Source organism: Cebus imitator, unplaced genomic scaffold, assembly GCF_001604975.1.
Source record: "Cebus imitator isolate Cc_AM_T3 unplaced genomic scaffold, Cebus_imitator-1.0 Scaffold460, whole genome shotgun sequence".
In the NCBI taxonomy this organism is placed as follows: domain Eukaryota; kingdom Metazoa; phylum Chordata; class Mammalia; order Primates; family Cebidae; genus Cebus; species Cebus imitator.
In genome coordinates, this window is record NW_016107775.1 from 1,529,613 (window position 1) to 1,552,535 (window position 22,923).

General features: G+C 36.8%; 2 protein-coding genes across 2 annotated transcripts in view; one reads left to right on the forward strand and one right to left on the reverse strand.

The window, feature by feature from the left end:
• Positions 1-22,923, forward strand: part of DST (dystonin) — a 510,996-nt gene that overhangs the window by 408,164 nt on the left and 79,909 nt on the right. The window contains 3 exon segments of the mRNA XM_037732623.1: positions 2,129-2,328; positions 3,784-4,279; positions 5,622-7,093. Coding sequence (XP_037588551.1) covers positions 2,129-2,328; positions 3,784-4,279; positions 5,622-7,093 — 2,168 coding nt within the window.
• On the reverse strand, positions 16,947-18,729 carry LOC119468619. Its single transcript, XM_037732629.1, has one exon. It carries the CDS (start codon positions 17,374-17,376, stop codon positions 17,002-17,004), a length of 375 nt encoding a protein of 124 aa, XP_037588557.1. The 5' UTR covers positions 17,377-18,729; the 3' UTR covers positions 16,947-17,001.

Sequence of the window (22,923 nt, forward strand, 5' to 3'; positions counted from 1 at the left end):
GTAATAATTTTCCCTACTTCATAGTTTCATTTGAAGAATTCAATAAGTTAATGTAAATGGCTCAAACAAATAGTACCTGGCATACATTAAGTGCTATATAAGTATAGACTATGATTATAATAATTATTTTACTTTCAATTGTTTCATTACATTTATCTAAATACTGTCCTTTAGCGTCAGGTGTGCTATGATAAATGTAGAAATCTCTAACTACATTTTAGTTTGAAAAAGGTTACCCTAAGGGATCTTCATGTTCAAAGATACGTTTAATCCAACTATAGAGATTCCTATCAAGTTGTAATTAATTTGCTCCTAATTCAGTGGCTCTCCTCTAGGATATCAGAATTACCTAAGGAGAGTATTAGCAAGATATTTTAGTACAGGAGTGGGAATTAGGAATACGTAGTTCAAAAAAGCTTCTTGATTTTTTATATTTTTCCCTCCCGATTTGTCGCTTTAATGGCATTATTTTGTCAGATTGTGTTTGACCAGAAAATGTCATATAGAATGATGTTATTAGATAAGGTTTCATTGATTGTCTTCTACTAAAGTTGTCCCTTTAGTGTGTCATGTTAAATGAAAACTCAAATCAACTGATCGTACCATCAGTGAATATTTATTGAGTGACTGTGTTGAAGGGCTGGAAGAAGTGCTCTGATCAGTAACTTAACTGCAGGGAGCTTACTGTCATGAGGGTGGAGAGAGCAGAAAAGGCTTCCTAGCAGAGGGTAAATCCAGTGGAGTATAAAGGAAGGACAGGGTTGTGGTATACGGAGAAAAGGTATAGCATCTTAGGCACAGGGCGTGTGTGAGCAAAAGTCTCTTTGGACTATAAGGGTGAAATCAACAGGGCTTGATTAGAGAATTCATCTCAGAGTACAAACCCTCAAAGATTGTGGGAGGCTTCGAATGTCAGGGAAACGTCTTCAGATTTTATCGTCTAGGTGATGAGGAGTTAGTTATTAAAGCATTTGAGCAGGGAAGTGACAGTTTTAAAAGTGACATTTTTTAGGGAAATTGTTTTAGAAACAGATGGATTGCAGCTGAGAAACACTAATAGCAGGGATACCAGTTAGAAGACTGCTAATCTAGGTCAGTACTTCTCCAAGTGTGCTCCTGGGATCAGCAGCAGCAGAATCACCTGGGAATTTTTTTTAGAAATGCAGAATTTCAGATACTACTCCAGACCTATTGAATCAAAAACTCAGGGTAGAGCCCAGAAATCTGTATTAAAACTGCCTCCAGGTGATTCTTATGTAGCTCAAGTATGAGAACTACTGGTCTAGGTAAACCATGATGATGTTAGCTCATCACCTGGATGGACTGTGTTAAATTATCACACGCCCTCTGAAAATATGTACATTTATTAGATATCAATTTAAAAATTAAAAATAATTTAAAATAAAATATGATGAAGGCCAAAATGGAGTTATGGGATTGAGAATGTAAAGGAGGGCTTTAAGGTTTTATCATCAAGGATATAAGAGAGTTAGGAAGCTCATGAAAGAATTTTCTGAATTATTACATCTTTATGACATGGGAGAGAAGATAAACTTTTAAAGAAATCTAAAAGTCATAAAACTCCACCAGTTTTGAGAGGAATATAATGAGTTTTATTTTTTTAATGTTGAGTTTAGTTGTTGAGACTTCCTACTGGAAGTTTCCAGCAAGCTGGTTGTTAATGTGTAATTTGAATAGGAAAGAATAATTGGGGATAGATATACAAATTTGGGACCAATTTGCCTGGAATGGATAAGCGAAGAGTTGATATTAAAAGGATTATTGTTCATTGTTCTAGTAGGTCAGTTATAGTTTAATAAACACACTCTGTAGGACTTCTAGAAGGAATGAGAGATCTCAGAATCCTGTCTGCTTTAATGAATATTCCATATTCTACGATATTTTCTAAAATCAGATTCAAAGTTTTTTCCCCTATACTTTAGTTGACATACAACCATCAGCCTATAAAATCTTAGGTTAGACCTTTAATTAACTATGTAACAAGAGTCATAAAAATGGAATTATAACCATTAGATATCATTTTTGAATCATGTCATGCAGTCCTCATAGTCATGTTAATTGCAAAAAAAAAAAAAAATCAAACACCAGTTTTATTTTTTTCTATTAGATTCTAAGTGGCAAGAACTCAATCAACTAACAATTGATAGACAACAAAAACTGGAAGAATCCTCCAATAATCTAACCCAATTCCAGACTGTAGAGGCTCAATTGAAACAGTGGCTTGTTGAAAAAGAACTTATGGTCAGTGTTCTTGGGCCCTTGTCAATTGACCCAAATATGCTAAACACACAAAGGCAGCAGGTACAGGTGAGTATTACCTAATAACCTATCTCTCGTGCACAGCAATTTGACTCACTGAGACCAATGTTTTCATTATAAATATCTTAGCGTTGGTCCGTATGTATTTTATGTAACTGCTTTGAACTATGTATGTAATGTTTCAGATGCCCATGAGACACTGTCCTGATATTAGTGGGAATTCCCAGAGAACTAAAGCTATGAGGCATCCCAGAGGCCTCCTTGAAGCCCATGAATGGGCCAAGTTTCCTGATAATTGAGTCATATTGTGGGTGGTACAGATCCTGTTAAAAGGGCCTTCTTTGAAGTATTAATGCAATTAAGTAATATCTTTACAAGAAACTAGTATATAGTTTTTACTGTTTAGAAATTACTCCTTTGAGGTTTTATTTATTTTGATTGTGCTGGTAGATAATGAAACTTGTAAAACTCATGCAGTTCAGTCCTGATGGGGGGAGAGAGAGAACAAGAAAAGGACAAAGAATAAGGGAAGCAGAGAGGGAACCCTGAAACTCAGAGTGTTAGACTAGTTACAAAGCAAATAAATACACAAGGGGAAAAAAAAATCCAAAAATTGAGTTTTATTTTTTAATGTTTAATGTTTTTATAGTCAGGTGTAATAGCAGAAGCTCTGTGGTGGTTTCAGTTAGTTTTTTTTTTTTTTTTTTTTTTATGTATGAGTACTGCCTTTAGAGCAGTGAGGCTGTTTTATAAGTTGTGAATTCAAATACATTTTTGTGAAAGTCAGATGTTTGAGTTCATATTTGTTCATAATCCAAAGACAATAAAAACAAAAGATGAAAGTAAATATCTGAGGAGAAATAATTGTCGCTAGTCTTGGTAGTGTTCCAGAGATAGATAGATAAAATATGGAGAAAATATGATACTAAAAGAATGAAATTTTTGGATCATTCATTTTATGAGTCAGGTTGAGCCTATACATTCTGAGCAGCATGATTTGTTGGCTAAAACCTTTATAATAAAGACTGTGAAATAAATCTTATGTTACAAAAACTTTTGCAAATCAATGCATCGTGAGTTAATATATTCTAACACCTTTATTGCTGTGCATTTTCTTTCATGTAAAATTTTACAGGGTATTCCAAAAATCCTATAATGACAAAAAGGTGAGAGGGTAAAAACAAATTTCGTGTAAGTGCAGTGTGAACTTGTTCAACAGTGGTGTTTCTCTTTTTATATGAAAATTTACACATGAATTTTTGTTCATTTTGTCCAGATTTTCCCTTTAGGAGGATAGGATTAGTTTAGACAGGGTATCTCTGCAAAGCACCAAAGCTCTTTGGATTGAAGATAATTGTACTGCCCTTTAAGTAAAAAGTAGGAAAGTGATAAGTACAAAACAAAAACTAGAGAAATAATTAACATTTCTGTCTGGATACTAAATCTATGTTTTCTACAATCAATTTTATAATACTTCGTGTTTATTTACCCTTGCTACCTTAGATTCTGCTGCAAGAATTTGCCACTCGGAAACCTCAATATGAACAGCTCACAGCAGCTGGTCAGGGCATTCTGAGCAGACCTGGAGAAGACCCTTCTTTACATGGGATTGTGAAAGAGCAACTGGCAGCTGTGACCCAAAAATGGGATAGCCTAACAGGGCAATTGAGTGACAGATGTGACTGGATTGACCAAGCCATTGTTAAAAGCACACAGTATCAAAGCCTGCTGAGAAGCCTTTCCGATAAACTGAATGACTTGGATAATAAACTCAGCAGCAGTCTGGCTGTGAGCACGCACCCTGATGCTATGAACCAACAGTTGGAATCAGCCCAAAAAATGAAGCAGGAAATACAGCAGGAAAGGAAGCAGATAAAAGTGGCCCAGACACTCTGTGAGGATTTGTCAGCACTGGTTAAAGAAGAATACTTGAAAGCAGAACTTAGTAGGCAACTAGAAAGCATCTTAAAATCATTTAAAGATATTGAACAGAAAGCAGGTTTGTTTACTTTTAATACATGTATTTCCTGGTCAGAAATAGATGTCATATATTGCCTATTTCCAAGATGTTGCCAATAGTCCAGGACCCCAAAGAGACTCTGCCCCACTGTGAAAATCAGTGAAGAGAAGGATGAACACAGCAGTGCAGAGAACAGTTTTGTGTTCATAGGCACATGCAATGTTACGGTCATTCTGCATACATACTCTGTTGGCAAAATTGACTTCCTCAAGGCCTTTTTAAATCTCAAGTATCCCAAACTTGAGATTTTAAAAGATGTAAATGCTTTTTGCTGTGTGTCAAACATGACTAGTTAGTAAAAGGCTTTGCATCATCTTCTCATCTGCTGTTACTTTGTCTATTCGGTCGTAAAAAACTTTTCTAAAGAAATGTGTGAAAGAGAGGCATTGTCACTGTTTCCCTCTCTCACTGTGGCTGTAATTCTGTGGCAGTTGTGTTGATATTTGTCAGAGTTAGCAGTGAGTTATCAGAATTCAGAGAGCCCTGTGAAGAAAGGTACATTTTGTTGTTAAATTTGTTCTGTTTGAAAAGTTTCTAGTTTCTTGCACCTAGTAAATACTCAAGTTATGTGTTTCAATTGATTGAATTTACTGATCACAGCAACTGTTTCAGACTTATTCCTTTATTTAATATGATATTAGCAATAGTAAATATCAGCTAACATCATTATTTTTAATGGTATGAACACTTTTATGTTATAGGTATTAAACTATGAACTCCACATGTACTATAATTTAATCTGTACAACACCAACTATTAATATTGTCAATTTACAGTTGTAGTTGTAGAAATTAGGCTTAGAGGGTTAATCATTTGCCTGGGTTCTTCCAGCTCTGAAGAGGTTAAACCAGGATACAAACTCGTGTAGTTTTCATGTGCTACATTATGTTGCCTCCACAATATGTAAAAGACATAGATATGAAAAAGTCATATTGATAAGAGATGGATTATTTATCACCATAACTGAGAACATTGCTGTTGTCACTTCTCCGTACTGGAATGGAGACGACACTAGCATAGCAGGCAGTGTGTGGCATGACCACTCCCTGCACCTTGATGCATTTTTACTTATTCTTTGTTTTCCCCTCTCATCTGTCTCCTGCATCTTTTCTTGATTGCTTATTTTCTTGTTGTGCCTACCTCTTGCTTCTTTTCCCCTTTGTCAGTAACTTAGGTTCACTTGTAGTTCTTATAGTCATTGCTAAAAGCCCTTGCTTTTCAACGATTCTGTATATTCATTCAGAGATTTTTCTTTTGGCTTTTCATAGACTAAATTAACATTTTGATGTAAAATAAACATATCTTGTGATTTTATTTCTAGAGAATCATGTCCAGCACCTTCAGTCAGCCTGTGCAAGCTCTCATCAATTTCAGCAAATGTCTAGAGATTTTCAAGCTTGGCTAAATACAAAGAAAGAAGAGCAAAACAAGTCTCATCCAATATCCGCCAAAGTAGATGTCTTGGAATCATTAATTAAAGATCATAAAGACTTAAGTAAAACTTTGACTGCCCAGTCTCATATTTATGAAAAAACCATTGCAGAAGGTGAAAATCTGTTATTAAAAACACAAGGGTCTGAGAAGGCAGCCTTACAGTCTCAGCTTAATACGATTAAAACCAATTGGGATACATTTAATAAGCAGGTGAAAGAAAGAGAAAACAAGTTAAAAGATTCATTGGAAAAAGCCCTTAAGTATAAAGAGCAAGTAGAGACTCTCCGGCCATGGATAGACAAATGCCAAAACAACCTGGAGGAAATAAAATTTTGCTTGGATCCTGCTGAAGGAGAGAATTCTATTGCCAAGTTAAAGTCTCTGCAGAAGGAAATGGACCAACACTTTGGTATGGTAGAATTACTGAACAACACAGCCAATAGCTTGCTCAGTGTCTGTGAGGTAGATAAAGAAGTTGTTACAGACGAGAATAAGTCACTGATCCAGAAGGTAGACATGGTCACTGAACAACTTCACAGTAAGAAATTGTCCCTGGAGAACATGGCTCAGAAGTTTAAAGAATTTCAAGAAGTTTCCAAAGAATCTAAAAGGCAGCTTCAATGTGCAAAGGAGCAGCTAGATGTCCATGATTCCCTGGGACCCCAGGCTTTCAGTAACAAATACCTGACCATGTTGCAAACTCAGCAGAAATCACTTCAGGCCTTGAAGCATCAGGTAGATTTGGCTAAAAGACTTGCACAGGACCTTGTGGTAGAGGCGTCAGACTCAAAGGGAACCTCTGATATTTTATTGCAAGTGGAAACCATAGCTCAAGAGCACAGTGAACTAAGTCAGCAGGTTGATGAAAAGTGTTCATTCTTAGAAACCAAACTTCAGGGCATTGGGCATTTCCAGAATACCATTCGAGAAATGTTTTCTCAGTTTGCAGAGTTTGATGATGAACTGGACAGCATGGCCCCAGTGGGAAGAGATGCAGAAACATTGCAAAAGCAAAAGGAAACTATAAAAGCATTTCTAAAGAAACTAGAAGCCCTCATAGCAAGCAACGACAATGCCAATAAAACCTGCAAGATGATGTTGGCCACAGAAGAAACCTCTCCTGACCTTGTTGGAATCAAAAGGGACTTGGAGGCATTAAGCAAACAATGCAACAAGTTACTGGACCGAGCCCAAGCCAGAGAAGAGCAGGTTGAAGGGACAATTACGCGTCTTGAAGAATTTTACAGCAAATTGAAAGAATTTTCTGCTCTGCTCCAGAAAGCCGAAGAACATGAAGAGTCGCAGGGTCCGGTTGGTATGGAAACAGAGACAATTAATCAGCAGCTTGACGTGTTCAAGGTAGGGAATTCTTCATTTTTACCAAGTGTTTTTATTGTCAGTGAAGTTTCTAATTGGTATAGAAAGGAGATTGCCTATTTCATAGAACCTTCTAATAATGATTGTCATATAATATTTGAGCCAGAATGAGCATATATGGGGGTAACACCCAGGCATGTGGGGCAGTTACAAGCTTACTGGGAATTTGGGCCTTCGTGGGATGAGGCCTGAGATAAAATAAGGGAGTCAAAGAGTGCTTGACAACATTCCAGGCAAGCCAGAAACAGACATCATAGTGTCCATTTCCGACGTCATTCACAGCTGCCATCCATGGTGACCGCAGCTATGGTTTGAACTCTACTGCAGAGGTTTATCTCCCAGCATTTCCTTCAGTGGTGAATTATCATCTTTTCTTCCCTTTCTTTTTATATTGTCTTTCCATCCTTCTTGATTTAATTTCTTCCACAGACTTTTTTCTTCTAAAAACTCATATTTTTAAAGGCAGTATGGAGTTCCATGTTATAATCTGTGTTTCATTAAACAAAGAGCGTGGGTTCATGCCCCAGAGGATTAGAAGTTAATTATTTTTTTATTGGATGATATAAGCTCCTCAGTGCCAAGAAATAACTGCCACTCAACAGTGCTCAGTGACACTTAATGAATGAAACATTTGATAAAAATAGTGGGCCAGTTTCTGTGTCATTGGATTTGGCCTTATTTATTATAGTGAGAACAGAAGTCACATCTGTATAGGTGACAAAGATAGGTTGATCTCTGGAAACAAAGGGTCCTAAATAACAAGCAATTTTCTATATGTGGCTGATATAAACCTTTAGGGTTTCCACAGCTCCTGTTATATTTATGAGGTGTGTTTTACTGGCAAAGATATATTGTACCATTAGTGCATAAAGAATAAACTAAGACCAAATAAAAACAATTTATAAAACCATAAATTATTTTCCTTGAGAAATGAACATGAATCAAATGGACTTCCAAATTCTATGCAGTTATATTTGATATACTCTTTCATTTGCTTATCTTTAATAACATTATTTAGGTGACTGAATCTTGAAAAATGCCTTCTTGCTCTTTGTATTGCTATTACTGTTATGGTTATGTGCGGCTTATTAAATGCCTTTGAAGCCCAGTTCCGTCAAGGCTCACAAATCTGTGATTCCATATTTATTTCCTGATTCTTGAAGGTGAAGGAAACGTCCTTCTGTTGACTTGACCTCCTTCATTGCTCTGTCAAATTTTTGTATTTCTGATTGGCAAAATAAAGATTTCATATGAGAGAATCCTGTATTAGAAAAACATGGTTCTGTGGCAATTGCTGCATTGAAGACTGGGAGAGATGAGATCTTGGGAGCAACTCTTCCTTTATCAGGAAAGTTTGGAATTTTCTATAGAACCCTGTGAGCATCTTAAAGATTAAATGACAGTAATCAAGCAGTGTTTATACTAAGGAAATTTAACCACATTGTCTTTGTGAGACATAATGGTTTCTCTCGGTTTCCTGTGCATTTGTGTGGAAAAAAGACCTTCATTTATCTTTGTTGCTTCTATGTAAAACAGTGGACAAAAGTAATAATATTGGTGCTGCCACTTGTGGGTGCCTCCCCCTTGGTGTTCCCAAGTACAGTGAAAAACCTGGCTCTTCAGGGGGAGAATTGAAAGGAAGAAAAAGCAAGAGATAGAAGGAACTTTCTCACCATTGTAGTGAAAGTGTTTTGCAAACTGAAAAGCCCGAATAAGTAACTTTACCATTAATAGCTGCAGAGATTGTCTTATTTGATTGTGAAGAAATATAGAGTGATAATTTCTCCTCAGATAAACTATTTAGCATGCTGTGTTAGTTTGCTTTCTGATTATTTGCAAAGAGTTGATTGATTTTATTGAAATTCAGCAATAAAGAATATCACGGCCTACGTTCAGTGTCTTGAAACCCAGTGACTTAAAAAAAAAAAGTTTTAAAGCAGACAATCTGCAGTTAGTATATTCCAGTGCCATAGGTTAAAAAAGGACAAGAATATGATCATGGTAGCTCACACAACCACTAATTCCATTTATCTGTGTATGTGCCTGTGTATTCTTTAAAAATAGTAATTACTGTAATTAACATTTATTGTAGGCTTACTATGTGTCAAGCGCTGTTTTAATTTATCTTTAATCCTGTTAAGAATCATGAGAGGTAGATGCTATTATTATTCCCCATCTTATTATGAAGAAGCCAAGGCTTAAGGAGGTTAAGTGATTTGTCCAAGGTCACACAGTGTCAGAACCTGATCGTTTTGATGAAAATGATGCAATGCTCTGTGTAAACTTTGTCACCCATGTTTTACATCTGGTATTTTCTCTGGGGAGTTTTCTAATCATCTTTGCTGTAGCCTAATTTAGCCTGAATAGCCAGCCATTGCATTTTAATCCAAAATACCAGGAACGCCCACTTAGGGAACATGTTCTGTAAAACTGGGTGCTATGAGGCATATGAGATAAACATATGTAAAACAGTCTTAGAAACTGATGTTATGTAGGGGCTGTGACACAATAAGGGTGATGATATTAATGATGATGTTGATGGTGGTGATTCCAATGATCACCACTACTGCTGCTACGGACATGGAGCCAGGTATTTCATCGTTGTAGTGATTATATCTTTCCTGGTTAAAGTAGTAAATTGACTTGTTTACAATTCAGTACTTACTTTAGTTTTTGTTGGGCCTTCGGCTTTTGCTAAATATTAGTTTTAACATAATTTTTAGTAAGTTTTTTTTTTTAAACTTTTTAGATGGAATTATTTTTTTTTTGAGTGAAAAGCTGGTTATATTTCCTAAAAGTGACACAGGAAAGAAGTGAAGGACTGAGTCTGTTTTCATTATTACTTTGAAATATAATCTAATTTGGCATTAATCTATCTGATAGCTTTAGTTTAACCCAATGTCACAGATAAAATCCTATAATAGTTTTTCTTAATACAAAATAAACTGCCTTGTGGGCAGAACTGAGAATAATAGCTATTACCCAATTACTCAGCAGGGGGTGCCTTATATTCACTGGGCCCATAATACAGGAATTTAAACAGGTTTGATAGACTTCCCTGATTCTGTTTTTCTTTGTATAGTTTAAGAAATAGCTATTAATAGTTACTTGAGTTTTCCTTGTAAGGACAAGGACAAAATTCATTCATTCATGTTCATACTAACTCAAACATAATAATTAAAGCAAATGCTATTCTAAAGCAAATGTACTAACTCACTCAGTGAAAACTATTCTGAGATTTTAAAAGGAGATTGGTGTTATTATTGTGTTAGTTAGCTTGATGTTTTAGAACTATTTTGATTGTATATAAGTTCTGATGTACATAAGTTTTTCTACTTCCAAATAATAGTCATTGAACTAACATGTCTGAAGAGTGAGGTGTTTTCTATTCTGTTGGTTAAGTTAGAGTACCATTTTCTACTTCCACCTCTCTGTGATTGCAGTTAAATTCTGTGCACACTGTTGTAAATGGTGGAATGAATAGCAGAGTGATTCTGTTTGTCTCTAGGCAGGAAGAGAGAAGCCCCTTTGGTGTTCCCTCTATCCCTACCTCCTATCTGAAGACTCCTAGCTCAAGATTATCTTCAAATCTAAACCACATTAAGTAATATTAACATTTCCACATTATTATTTATCAAAGACATATATAACTGACTGTATACAAGGAATGCATCCCGGTGATTCTTATTACTATGTGATTAACAGCCAATCAGGTCTTCTGATCATCATGAAATAACCATTATCATCATATTGAATTGACTTGATTTCAATGAAGATCAAAGAAACTTGATGCTTTAATGAGTCCTAGCTAAAGCTGTACCCTCCTCACCTCTATCTAGGCCAAGCTAGTCCAACCCATGGCCATGAGCCACCTGTGGCCCAGGATGGCTTTGAATGTGGCCCAACACAAATTCATAAACTTTCTTAAATAACATTATGAAATTTTTTTAAAACTCATCAGCTGCCATTGCTGTTAGTGTATTTTATGGGTGACCTAAGACAACTCTTCATCCAGTGTGGTCCAGGGAAACCAAAAGACTGGACACCCTTGATCTAGACCATTCTGAAAAAAATGCCTTACCTCAGACCCTGCTTATTTCTGAACACTCTGCTGCTGCCCCAGTTGTAATTCATTTTGTCCCCGCAAATGAATACATCTCTAGTACAAGTCTCTCTGAAGATTTCTTTTTATTTTCAAATGGACATAGAATTACATTGAGCAGAGGATTTTTAAGCCATGCTGAAACCAGAGACAAAGAGCGGAACATATGCCTAATTATACTGTAATAAATTTTCTCTGGTCCAGGTGAAGGCATTGTTTAACCCCGGCATCATTATATGAGTATTAGGTAAACTAAAATGCCAAGTAGCATGTGGCTAAGGAAGACAGGCAGTTTGAGCAGAAATTCTTATTATGGTGTTTATCAAATGATCTAAAAACAACCTCTATGATGTCACTATATTGAAAATCAAATTGTCCAAAAAATGCTTTAATAATACTTTTAAAGTGTTCATATTGTCATATAGAGGCCAATGACAAATTATTCTCCATTTTTTATTGAGAATGAGGAAATTAGATAAAGCTGTTGCAGAAGAGGTTTTTGTAAGGGAAAATTCCTTCATAGATTGGATTTTTGTTAATGAAGCTACATTAGCAAAGGGGTTGCATGTTACCACCCTCTGGTTTTTCTAATGGTGAAAATATTTTCACTATAGACATTGTAACTAGATGCATTGCTTTTATAGGAAGGTCATATGGTTTAACAAACCCACAGCAAAGTGGCATTTAACAATTTTGGGATGAAAGAATTCTCCATATGCTGGTCAAGAGAGAAGCCCCACCGAGGCAGAGACCACGCATAGCTATGAAGAGATGGAGCTGATCTGCTGTGTGGTATTACTAACCCCTCAGATCTTTATCCACACAAACGAGGCATAACAGGTGGATGCCCTCTTTTTCATGTAACACAAGAAATAGACCATACTTCTCAGAAAGGGCTGTCAAAGGAGAACTTTGCAACATTGGTTCTTTTTCAGTTTTGCTGCCTTTATTCCTTCATTTAAGAGTGTGGAATTAAAGTGGGTTTTCCTGAAGGCAGTTCCAGCCAGAGATTTTATAATGAAGGATTTTTTTTGTTGTTGTTATTTTGTTTTGCTTTTACCTTGATAAACCTATATTACCATTTTAGAGTGATCCAACAGAAGAACCAAACTGTGGTATTTACTGTCATTATTATAGTCCCTCCTTTGATAAAAAGAGAACTTCATAATATATTTTATTAATATGGAAAGTTGCTTAAAGGTGTGTGTGAGAGCAAGAGACAGAGAAGAACTTGCCTTGTTGTTATGAAATTGTACATTGATTTCTTGAAAAGAACATTTGACTGATAAATGCTTTAAAAAATATATAGGTCTCCATGCATTAATAACAGTATGTGATAAGGAAATGCTATGATTTTAAATTAAGTGAAAAGCTTCTGGTGCTGCTCAAGAACTGGATATAACAGGAAAATGTCTGTGCCCAGCAGATCCTATTCTCACATATCTCCAGTTGTTTCATTTCAAGCTTAGTTTATTTCTTTTGTCAGTATTTTAATATGAAAATTATTTCCAGATTTTGTTTGGTTTTGTTTCTCTGATGAAAACTGAATAGGGCCATTATATGTGTGTATTGCTTTTGCTTGCTGGGTAGCTTTTTTTTAAAATGAACTGTTTGACATTTTATATATAAACAGAATAAATGTGAAATTATATATATATGTATAGCAATTAATTATATATATATATATAAATCATCTTTTGTTACATAGAATTTTTTTCACTGTCACCAGAAAACCTCACTGAAGATATGGGAAAGGCATAGTCTTACTATTGTAGTAACTTACAGGAAGAATAGCAAGCGCTCATGAAAGATATTAATTAAGGTTCACATCTTGATAAACTCCTGTCAAGATCAGTCAGTGAGTCTCTTAAGTGTTTCTAAATTGGTTTACTTTGTGGTGGGGTCAGAATATTCTACTTTCTTCTAAATAGAAACTATATTCCCATGAAATAAATAGTTACTGCATATTCATATGATGCGTATCTTTGGAAACCTTTAGCCATTTATGTGAAGAAATTTAATAGTTTGAAAACTAAAAACATAGTATGCTTTCAGTTTTCATTAGCTAATGGCTTATTTATTTTAGAAAGAACAATTGTTGCTCTTACTGACCATTTTTGTACTTGTAGCCCAGAACACATATCCATGTTTGACTTCTAATGCTGATTTCAAGAGCTATCAGGCCAGGAGGTATTCATGGATAACAGTGCGTTTACTTACATAGACATTCTTCACTTACTGTACGTTGAACTTAACCTCCAATCCTTCAGCCCTAAAAACTCTATGTTTCAGCTGATAAAATTGCTCTTTTCTATGAGTAAATATATAAATAATAAATGTGAATGATAAAACTTTTCATTGTTGCACTTAGTGGGAACATTTTCCAGGGACTTTTCTTTTAAAAGATTTAATTAAACTTTAGGAATATAAAATGAGAAAATCTTACTGTTTTGCTTATAATTCAGTTATTAGTTGTACTTTTCTGAAATCATCTGCTTTAGTAGATAGTTTAGCTGGATTATATCTAATAGGCTGCATAAAGTAAGTAAAGCTACATTTTGAAAACAGCATTATGATTTCTGTATTATGAAATAATAGTGTTGGCTATTTTCAGGTCAAGGCTGCAGTGAGCTGTGATCACACCACTGTGTTTCAGCCTGGGCAACAGAGCAGGACCCTGTCTCAGAAAAAAAGAAAATATGAGGGATGGGATATCATGATTAATATTTAACATGGTTTAATGTATCTTGATTTTATTAACATTAGAAACTGTAACATTTATAGTAGCTGTCTAAACCAATTTTTTGAGAAAAAAATACACCAGTCCGGTTTTGCTCTTTATATATGAGCTCTTACATGTTATCCAGATAAGACTTTGGAATGTGATTTCAAGTAAGAAAGATTTATGTAAATTACTGTCACACATTTTAAGGTTAACAGTACAAATTTTAGCCTGAATCAGAATATAAGTAAATAAAAATCAGTTCAATAAAAAAGGAACAGTTATTACCCATCTGACAAAGGGCTGATATCCAGAATTTACAAAGAACTAAAACAGATTTACAAGAAAAAAATTAACAAGCCCATTCAAAAGTGGGCGAAGGATATGAACAGACACTTTACAAAAGAAGACCTACATGAGGCCAACAAACATATGAAAAAATGCTCATCATCACTGGTCATTAGAGAAATGCAAATCAAAACTACATTGAGATACCATCTCAAGGTAGTTAGAATGGCGATCATTAAGAAATCTGGAGACAACAGATGCTGGAGAGGATGTGGAGAAATAGGAACACTTTTGCACTGTTGGTGGGAGTATAAATTAGTTCAACCATTGTGGAAGACAGTGTGGCGATTCCTCAAGGACCTAGAAATAGAAATTCCATTTGACCCAGCAATCCCATTACTGGGTATATATCCAAAGGATTATAAATCATTCTACTATAAGGACACATGCACATGAATGTTCATTGCAGCACATTTTACAATAGCAAAGACCTGGAACCAACCCAAATGCCCATCGATGATAGACTAGACAGGGAAAATGTGGCACATATACACCATGGAATATTATGCAGCCATCAAAAACAATGAGTTTGTGTCCTTTGTAGGGACATGGATGAACTTGGAAACCATCATTCTCAGGAAACTGACACAAGAGCAGAAAATCAAACCGCATGTTCTCACTCATAGGCGGGTGTTGAACAATGAGAACACATGGACACAGGGAGGGGAGCACTACACACTGGGGTCTGCTGGGGGGAAGCAGGGGAGCGACAGCGGGGGATGGGGAGTTGGAGAGAGAAAGCATGGGGAGAAATGCCAGATATAGGTGATGGGGAGGAAGGCAGCAAATCACACTGCCATGTGTGTACCTATGCAACAATCTTGCATGTTCTTCACATGAACCCCAAAACCTAAAATGCAATAAAAAATAAAAAAGGAACAGTTATTAAATAAATGATATATACTTGAACATAATTAACTAGGGAATATTTTCCCATAGCACTGTTCACTTCCAAACTGTGGCACAGCCATTTTCTCATTCACATTTCCACTCTAGTGTAAGTGGTAGAAGGACAGTGGTGGCTGTGTCTTCACACCATCATTTTTCCAGTGCGAACCATGTTGTTTGGCAGACAGTGAGCACTGTTTTTTTTTTTTGAATCATTTATGAATGAATTATCTGTGCAGTTTTAAAAATGTACTGCCCACCTCGAATGTGAGGTTATGTGTTGCTCCTCTTAGCTTTTCATGAGCCTAGAATAATATTGTGCTAATGATTCAGAGTTAGAGTCTTAAGGTGGACTGAATTAGAGCCATTCTTTATTATGAAAAGTTCTGTAAGGATCTTAGAGTGTTTAGAGAAAGGCACTCATACAGATTTCAAGGAAACTTTATTATTCATATTGCTATGAGGAAGTAGTTTTCTAGGCTTACATATCAAGAGAGCTGCAGTTGGGAGTAAAACTCTTGGTCTCTACTATTTCTCAGCCTAGTGCCCAATCCACTGTTCAAGGATGCTAACTATGAGAACATTTTTCTTTCTCATATCAATGCCTCATTACAACCTGTGTGCTTGAACACCACAGAATCAGGTGCTTGTTGAAATATTTCATGTCTTGAACATGAAAAATGGGCATTGATATTTTGATGTTGATGGATATTTTGGTCTCTCTTTTTCTTTATAGTCATATATAGTCAACTTAATGATGGCCACATACTGAGTTGTATCTAATAATCTAATAATTGTTGAATGAATGAGGTCCTAATAAAGAGTTTTCATTATGAAAAGATTTTTTTTGAAAAAGATTTAACTCTTAGGTCTGTAGAATTAATATTGAGATGTTTTCTCATTAAAGGCAAAAAAGTTTCCTCCTGCATCTTTTCTGTAAAATTATCAAAAAAGTATAAAGTTGTTTTTACCAAAACTGTCTTCTTTATTTGGAGTGGGCACATTTTTGTTCATATTCAAATTATTATTTTGTGAGATTGAAGAAAGACCACTTACCTTCATTTGTAACTGTGTGTGATACTCTGATGTTTATTTTGTAAAATAGAGAATGTTTAGATTTTATTTAAATAAAACTATTAATTTTCCTACAAAGACAAAGAGTTGGCTTGCTGACTTTATTTTCAAACAGCATTTTTAAAAGGGTGTTCCGTAGATAAAAATCTGTGGAGGTGATTTTGTTTATTAAATACCTGGAGTCAGTGAGTGCCCTTGGGCCTTGTGTTAACCTCAAGAGTACTGCATGGTTATTAGTAGCTACTAATATTCATGTCAGCAGTGCTGAGAGCCTCTTGCTGGTAGGAATACTTTACTCTGGAGAACAGTTAGATTTGAACTTGGGCTTCAAACAGGAACTGCAAAACACTCCCTACTTCGAAGTGATCTGCACTTTGCATCGCAGATACTGCTGAAGCATCAGATTCTTCATTGTAAAAGCGTGGTTTGAACTCAAAGATAGGGACCTATGCAGCCCCCCCCCTTTCCCATTTACTATTCAAATGAGTGCGGTCTTTGGACCTTCACAAAATAATTTCTTAGCGGATCTCCCTGTGCCAGGTTCTGCCTCCACAAGCCCAACGGATCCCTTCCCATTTTGAAGTAGTCGGCCGGGTTTCCGCGGTCTTTGAACCCGAGCTGCCCCTCTCCCCAGTCGCCGGACTCGGCCTGCTTTGCGCTGATGTCACCACCTCTCGGCTTCGAGGTACCTCCCACTGAAACCGCTCGCCGGCTCCCGGTAAGAAGCGAGGAGTCAGAGGAAAGATGACTGCGAAGTTAAGTCACGGGAGGGCGTAGCACCGAAGTGGTAGAGAGAGCTGCGGCTCCGGAGCGCCCGGCAGGCCCAGGGGCGCAGCAGATGGTGCCTGCAGAGAGAGGGCGTTGCAGGAAGCGCCCTGGCTGGAGACGATGCCTGCCCGGCACCGTGCTGCCCTGAGGAGCCGCGGACAGCGCCGGAGTTCCCGGCCGGAGTTCCCTTTCTGCTGCCTCCACCACCGCCGTCTCTCTCCAGCCCCAGCTGAAATGAAGGCCACATTGCGACTGCAGAAGTTGGTCAGTTTCAAAGGCTAGCGTAGTCCCTGGGTTTTCTGCTGAATGTGAATTACGCTGCCTGTGCCTTAGAGGAAGCTGTGGAGCTCTTCGTTGCTGCATTTGCTTCAGGTGGAATAAGCCTTCCTACGGAGGACCAGATAAGAATCTTTGGAAATGGCTTTTTTTTTTTTTTTAAGAGAAGCTTAATAGTACACCATGCTCTCTAACTGTTTACTTTAAACGGTTGCCGGATTGTACTGCCCTGGGTGTCTAAAAGTCTTTTTTTTTTTCTTCCTTTGAGTAGTTCTGACTAGCATTGAAGAAGCTTAAAAGAAGAAAACCTGCCTTTTCAATCAAGTTTATTTATAGCTACTCCTCCAGAAAAAAAAGAGTAAAAGAAAAATGTAACTTTCTCATAACGTTACACTTAACTTATTTTCTCTGAAGATTTGTTCTGTGCCTTGATGTGAACAATACCAGGTCCCTGTGTTTGTCTTTTAAATTTCTAGAGCATGGTTTATTTACTAGAAAGATGGAGTTTCGCAAGCCATCTTTAAGTGGATTACCGTTAACCAGAGCTCTGCTGAAATTAACATTCAGCCTGTTTTAACATTTTCAAATGCTTGCTCATTTGAAAATTTTAATCTGGAAATATCAGACTAAAAAGGGAAATGGACTGACAATAGAATGTTCTGAGTGTTTGAGCCACTGTTAAGTGTGTGTTTGTGTTTTTCTGTGTTTTGGAGTGTGTGAAAGGGAACTTTGGGAGGTAGGAAAGGTGGACAAAGAAGCTTTTTGTTCTCTGTTATTGATGCACTTTATTGTTTAGAATCATCCTAGAATCAACCAGGTAAAAGGATAGTTGCATTTATACTGATGCACTGCTGATGACCTTAAACACCTCATATGTATATTATGACATATTTGAGCATGTGTCTTTATGCCGAAGACACTTCGTCGCTCTGTTCAGAAGTATAATTTCTTGAAAGATGCATTATCTTATTTCTTATTTCCTGTGTCAAGAGCTGCAATATTTGTTTTAACTATCTGCAATATGGGGAAGCCACTCAGCAGACCAGACTGTTTACGTCAGAATCCCCCATGTGTAGGGAAGGGTGAAGAAGAGGAGGACCTAAATATCGAAGACTGTTACGTCCCACAGCGGTCGATCTATGATACTGTTAGACTAAATGAACAGATAGACTCTGGTTCAAAAGGTAGCCTGTCTTCCAGGCATTTTACAGATCGAACTTTACCCTACAGTCACAGAACACTGGATGTTAGTTCTTTATGCTCTAATGGTGCCCTTACTTCTTCCAGTGTATTTGAGCTGAGAGGTCGGGAAGCTAACAAACTAGATGAAAAGATGATCTTTGATGCACTCAAACTGAATAGTGATATCATCCGAACCACAGGATTACCTAAAGCCAAATCTCTTGCAGAAAAGAAAGAGCATAGACGGTCTTGGCGAATGTTTGTTCCAGCCAATTTTATGGATTATGCAAACAAAAGTGAAAGCTCTTTTGTTGAACCTACTGAAATGTCAGATACTGTTACCAAGGCCAGCAAGTGCAGATGGGGTACTAATTCTCTCACTTCGGAGGAGGATGACTCTGGTTTATGTAGCCCTCCAGCAGAGACGGAAGAAAAACAGGGCATTTTAACTGGAGACCAGTCACGAATTAGAAGTTTGTCTTCTGCTGAAGATATTCATGTAACAGAGCCATATAGACCATTTTTTTCTGTTAATTCCATTAGCGAACAGAAAATCCCACTACTTTCATGTCGAAGTGCCCACCCTGATGAAAACTTCAAAATGATTTTACATGATGTTTCTCCACTAGAGGAAGCAAAGCATGTAAATGGTCAAAGGGAAATCCATGATGAAAATTGTTGCCTGCAGAATAATTTGAAAGAGAGCTCTGTGAAGTATGACCCATTTCTTATGCCAACCAATGGAGAAAATGAGCATATTTTTAACCTTGGAGAAGAGGAGACAATATACAGACCAACAGAATCCCAAATCACAGCACAAAGTAGGGAACTTACAAAGGATGCCCCTCAAGATTTAGATCTCTCTCACACAGATCTAGGGGAGAGTGATATAGATTGTGGTAGCACCAGGGGAGTAGAAAATGTGACACTTTTGACACAATATGATTCAGGAGAATCCAACATTGCATCTAAAGAGGAAGTGGAGGCTCCTCTTTCTCCCCAGGAGAGGGAAATGCTCCGTGTGAAGTACTCCCTGAAATTCATAGCAGCAAGAAAGAAAGCAGCACCCAGCAAAACAGGGGCCCAGGCAGGAATATTGGACACAGTCTACAATGGCTTTCAGTTGGTTCAGGTAATTCATGGAAATGTGAAACTCTGCAGTGTCAAAAGTTTGTGGTTCTGCTAAAAGTTTGTGGTTCTGTTTCAAAGTGGTCACTAGTGTTTCTAATAATAATCAAATCAACACTTTTGTTTTGCGGGTTTGAGTAGCACCCTGCAGGATGCCACATATTGATAAATTGATCATTATAGCAAATTAATCAGGGTCTGTTTTTGAGAAGAATTGTTATTCCCAGCTGTTGAGGGTCCTGTTATTGATTGTGCAGATGGTGGCCATTCCCCTTCATTTAGAAGGCCTCCACTGTGAATACACGTTAATATTAGGCTTTTACACAGATTGTGGTAGAGACAGTGCCATTTAAGGGCTGTTATATTGGATTTATTAAGCTTGAACAGGATTGGTCATGAAGGTGCAAACACAGTAATTTATTGTTGTGGCCTGCAAACTACTCTATCCACATTAAGGACCTTTTTTTAATATGTTGAAAAATTTCTCTCAGGAGCTCTGCATATGAGAGTAGAGTTACTATGCTGTACTTTGCAGGCATTGTAGCTCCCAACTTTTTGTGAGTGGTGAATGAGGTAAGAAAGTAAAGGGTGCAGCCTTGTAATAAGTAGAGGTTGTTTGCCAAGCCTGTAATTTTTTTCTTCCCACTCAGATTGAAGTTCAGCTATTTTGGTACTTTTACTGAACTCTTCTGGTAAACTTTGCCTCAGAGGTAATTTTATTTTATTTTAAGCTCCTCTTCATGCCTGTGTGCTGTGGATTAGATTAGGGGGAAAGTTTCTCTTCATAGGTATGCTGTTAACATTGAGAGATAAAGAATTTAGACAATACCATATTGGTTTCTCTTCTGTATGAAATAATTGTTCTTGTTAGTTATGCCCATTTTTTAGGCATGCAGTAACTGGCATGATAATTTGAAAGATTAGCAAATTAATTTTTTTCTGTAAAGGATATTTCAGTTTATTTGTAGAAAACAATTAACTCTTAGTGGAGTGTATACTCTTTCGTAGTTATCTTTTAAAATCCTTAGTGTATTTTGGTGGCGTTTCAGAAAATTATCAGGTTTACCTAGGTCTGCTCTGATACATACCCCTGAAATTAATTTAAAACCAATTTCAGAGGTTAGGGCAATTTAATATAACATTATTATTACCTTTTGTCCTGAAAACTATATAAGAGGGAAAAGAAAATGTTTCCTTGAATCTTTATTTACAAGTTCCTGGAATTTAAAATGTGGCAGTTTTTGTATACCCCTCACCTCCTCTCCCTGCTTTTTGGTAAGTAGTGGAACATATCCAAAGCTATTAGTCCTAGAAGTTATAACTTAGAAAGTGGTATAGAAATGAAATAGAAGTATAATGCCAAATTCTATCTTCAACACTTTGTTTCAAGTTTCTGTTTACATGTTTGGTAAATTGTGTCTTTTTGCAAAATGATGGAGACTTCCTAAGTTTTTCCCCAGTGATTTGGGTGAATCTTATAATTCATTTGATTATATGTAATTGATTTTTAAAATATTTATTATTGTTATATATAAACAGCCAGTATGGAAATTGTCTATCTGTACCTTCCGTGGAAAAGGCAGTTTGAGTTTTTAGCTAGGGGGAGATTTTAGAGAAAATGATCATACATTTGTTTGCTGTTCTCTAATTTACTCATTTATACGGTAACACAGGAGTATCCTGTATGCTAGGCCTTAGACCAGAGTCTGGAGGATTTGTCTCCTACAGCCTCTACATCTTTCAAAGTTATTTTTCATACTGTGTCCGTAATTTTTTCTTAAGTGCTATTTTAATATGTGCCTTTATTATGTTTCCATGTATTGTGATTAACTCTCCAATCATTGGTATATTTATATAGTGCCCTTCAAGATAATGACTCAGAATCTCACACTATGTTTTACTTTAATATCTGTGTGAAATTTTCTTTCCTTAGTTCCAATAATTGATTTTCCTCATGGCATCCTCCAAGACCTATATTAAAAACATATTCTCTATCAAGGAGTTGAGCCAGACATGGTGGCTCACACCTGTAATCCCAGCACTTTGCAAGGCTGAGGCGGGAGGGTTGCTCGAGTCCAGGAGTTTGAGACCAGCCTGAGCAACATAATGGGACCCTGTCTCTACCAAAAAACAACAAAAAATTTTTTTTATATCTAGCTGGGCATGGTGACATGTGCCTGTGGTCACAGCTACTGGGGAAGCTGAGGTGGGAGGATCGCTTGAGTCTGGGAGACAGAGGTTGCAGTGAGCTGTGATTGCACCACTGCCCTCCAGCATGGGTGACAGAGTGAGGCCCTGTCTCAAATAATAATAATAATAATAATATTGATGTATCTACTCCCAGTATTATCTATTAAGGGTTTGATGTCATCCACTTAAGATAGAAATATAAATTTCTTTACTGATATTAATTTGGCAAATAAATATTGGATACATATTACATGCTAGGTACCATGGTAGGCCCAGGTCATAGAACTACTGTAAGAAAAACAGAAATTTCTGCGTTCATGGAACTTGTATTTTAATCTAACACATTAAATGCTTTGCCAGTCACAGGCAACTGGGGGACTATAAGTGGGATGGGATAGGCAATGAGGGGGAGATTGCTAGGAAACCCCTGACCATGCCGATATGGGTGACACTGACCACAGAGTAGCCAGCGTTGCTGTGCTGGTGATGTCTGTGATCAGATCCACAGGGTGAGGTCTTTGTATTTCTTGAGAGTCCACTGGCAGCTTCGCAGACATTGAGGAAGTTATTTGTGTAGGGATCCATATTATTGCAGCACATGCCTATGTATTTTTCATTTTCCTATCTTTTCATTTTGGCCCTCCTGCCAAGCCATGTTTTGGCCACTTGGCTCACCTCATCCTGTCTATGATTTTCCATTTCCAACGTGAGTCTCAAGCTTTAGTTGTCAGCTAGCAGCAGCCATTCTTAGAAGAGCCTATTAGGACTGCTTTGCTCATTTTGTTCTTATTTTATGTTTTTGCTCTTTAGCATTTTTTGTAAATCTTTTGCTAGAGTTAAATTGGGACAGCAGAAAAGTTCTCATCCTATGATAATGAAGTAATAAAGAAAGGAGACATGTACTGTCTTCTTTGTTTTATAAGTAACTTGATTAAGTGTACTCAGAATATCATTATTTAGTAGTCTCAAATGTTTTTGATATGCTATGAATTTATATTTAGTTTCTTTCTGTTCTTCAGAAGATAGCTATGACCTATGACTAGACAACAATAAAAATTATTTTTGCCTCTGTAATAATTGATAATTTCCACAGCCCAATGCCTAAAGAAACCCTTATTATATATTTGGTGGTTG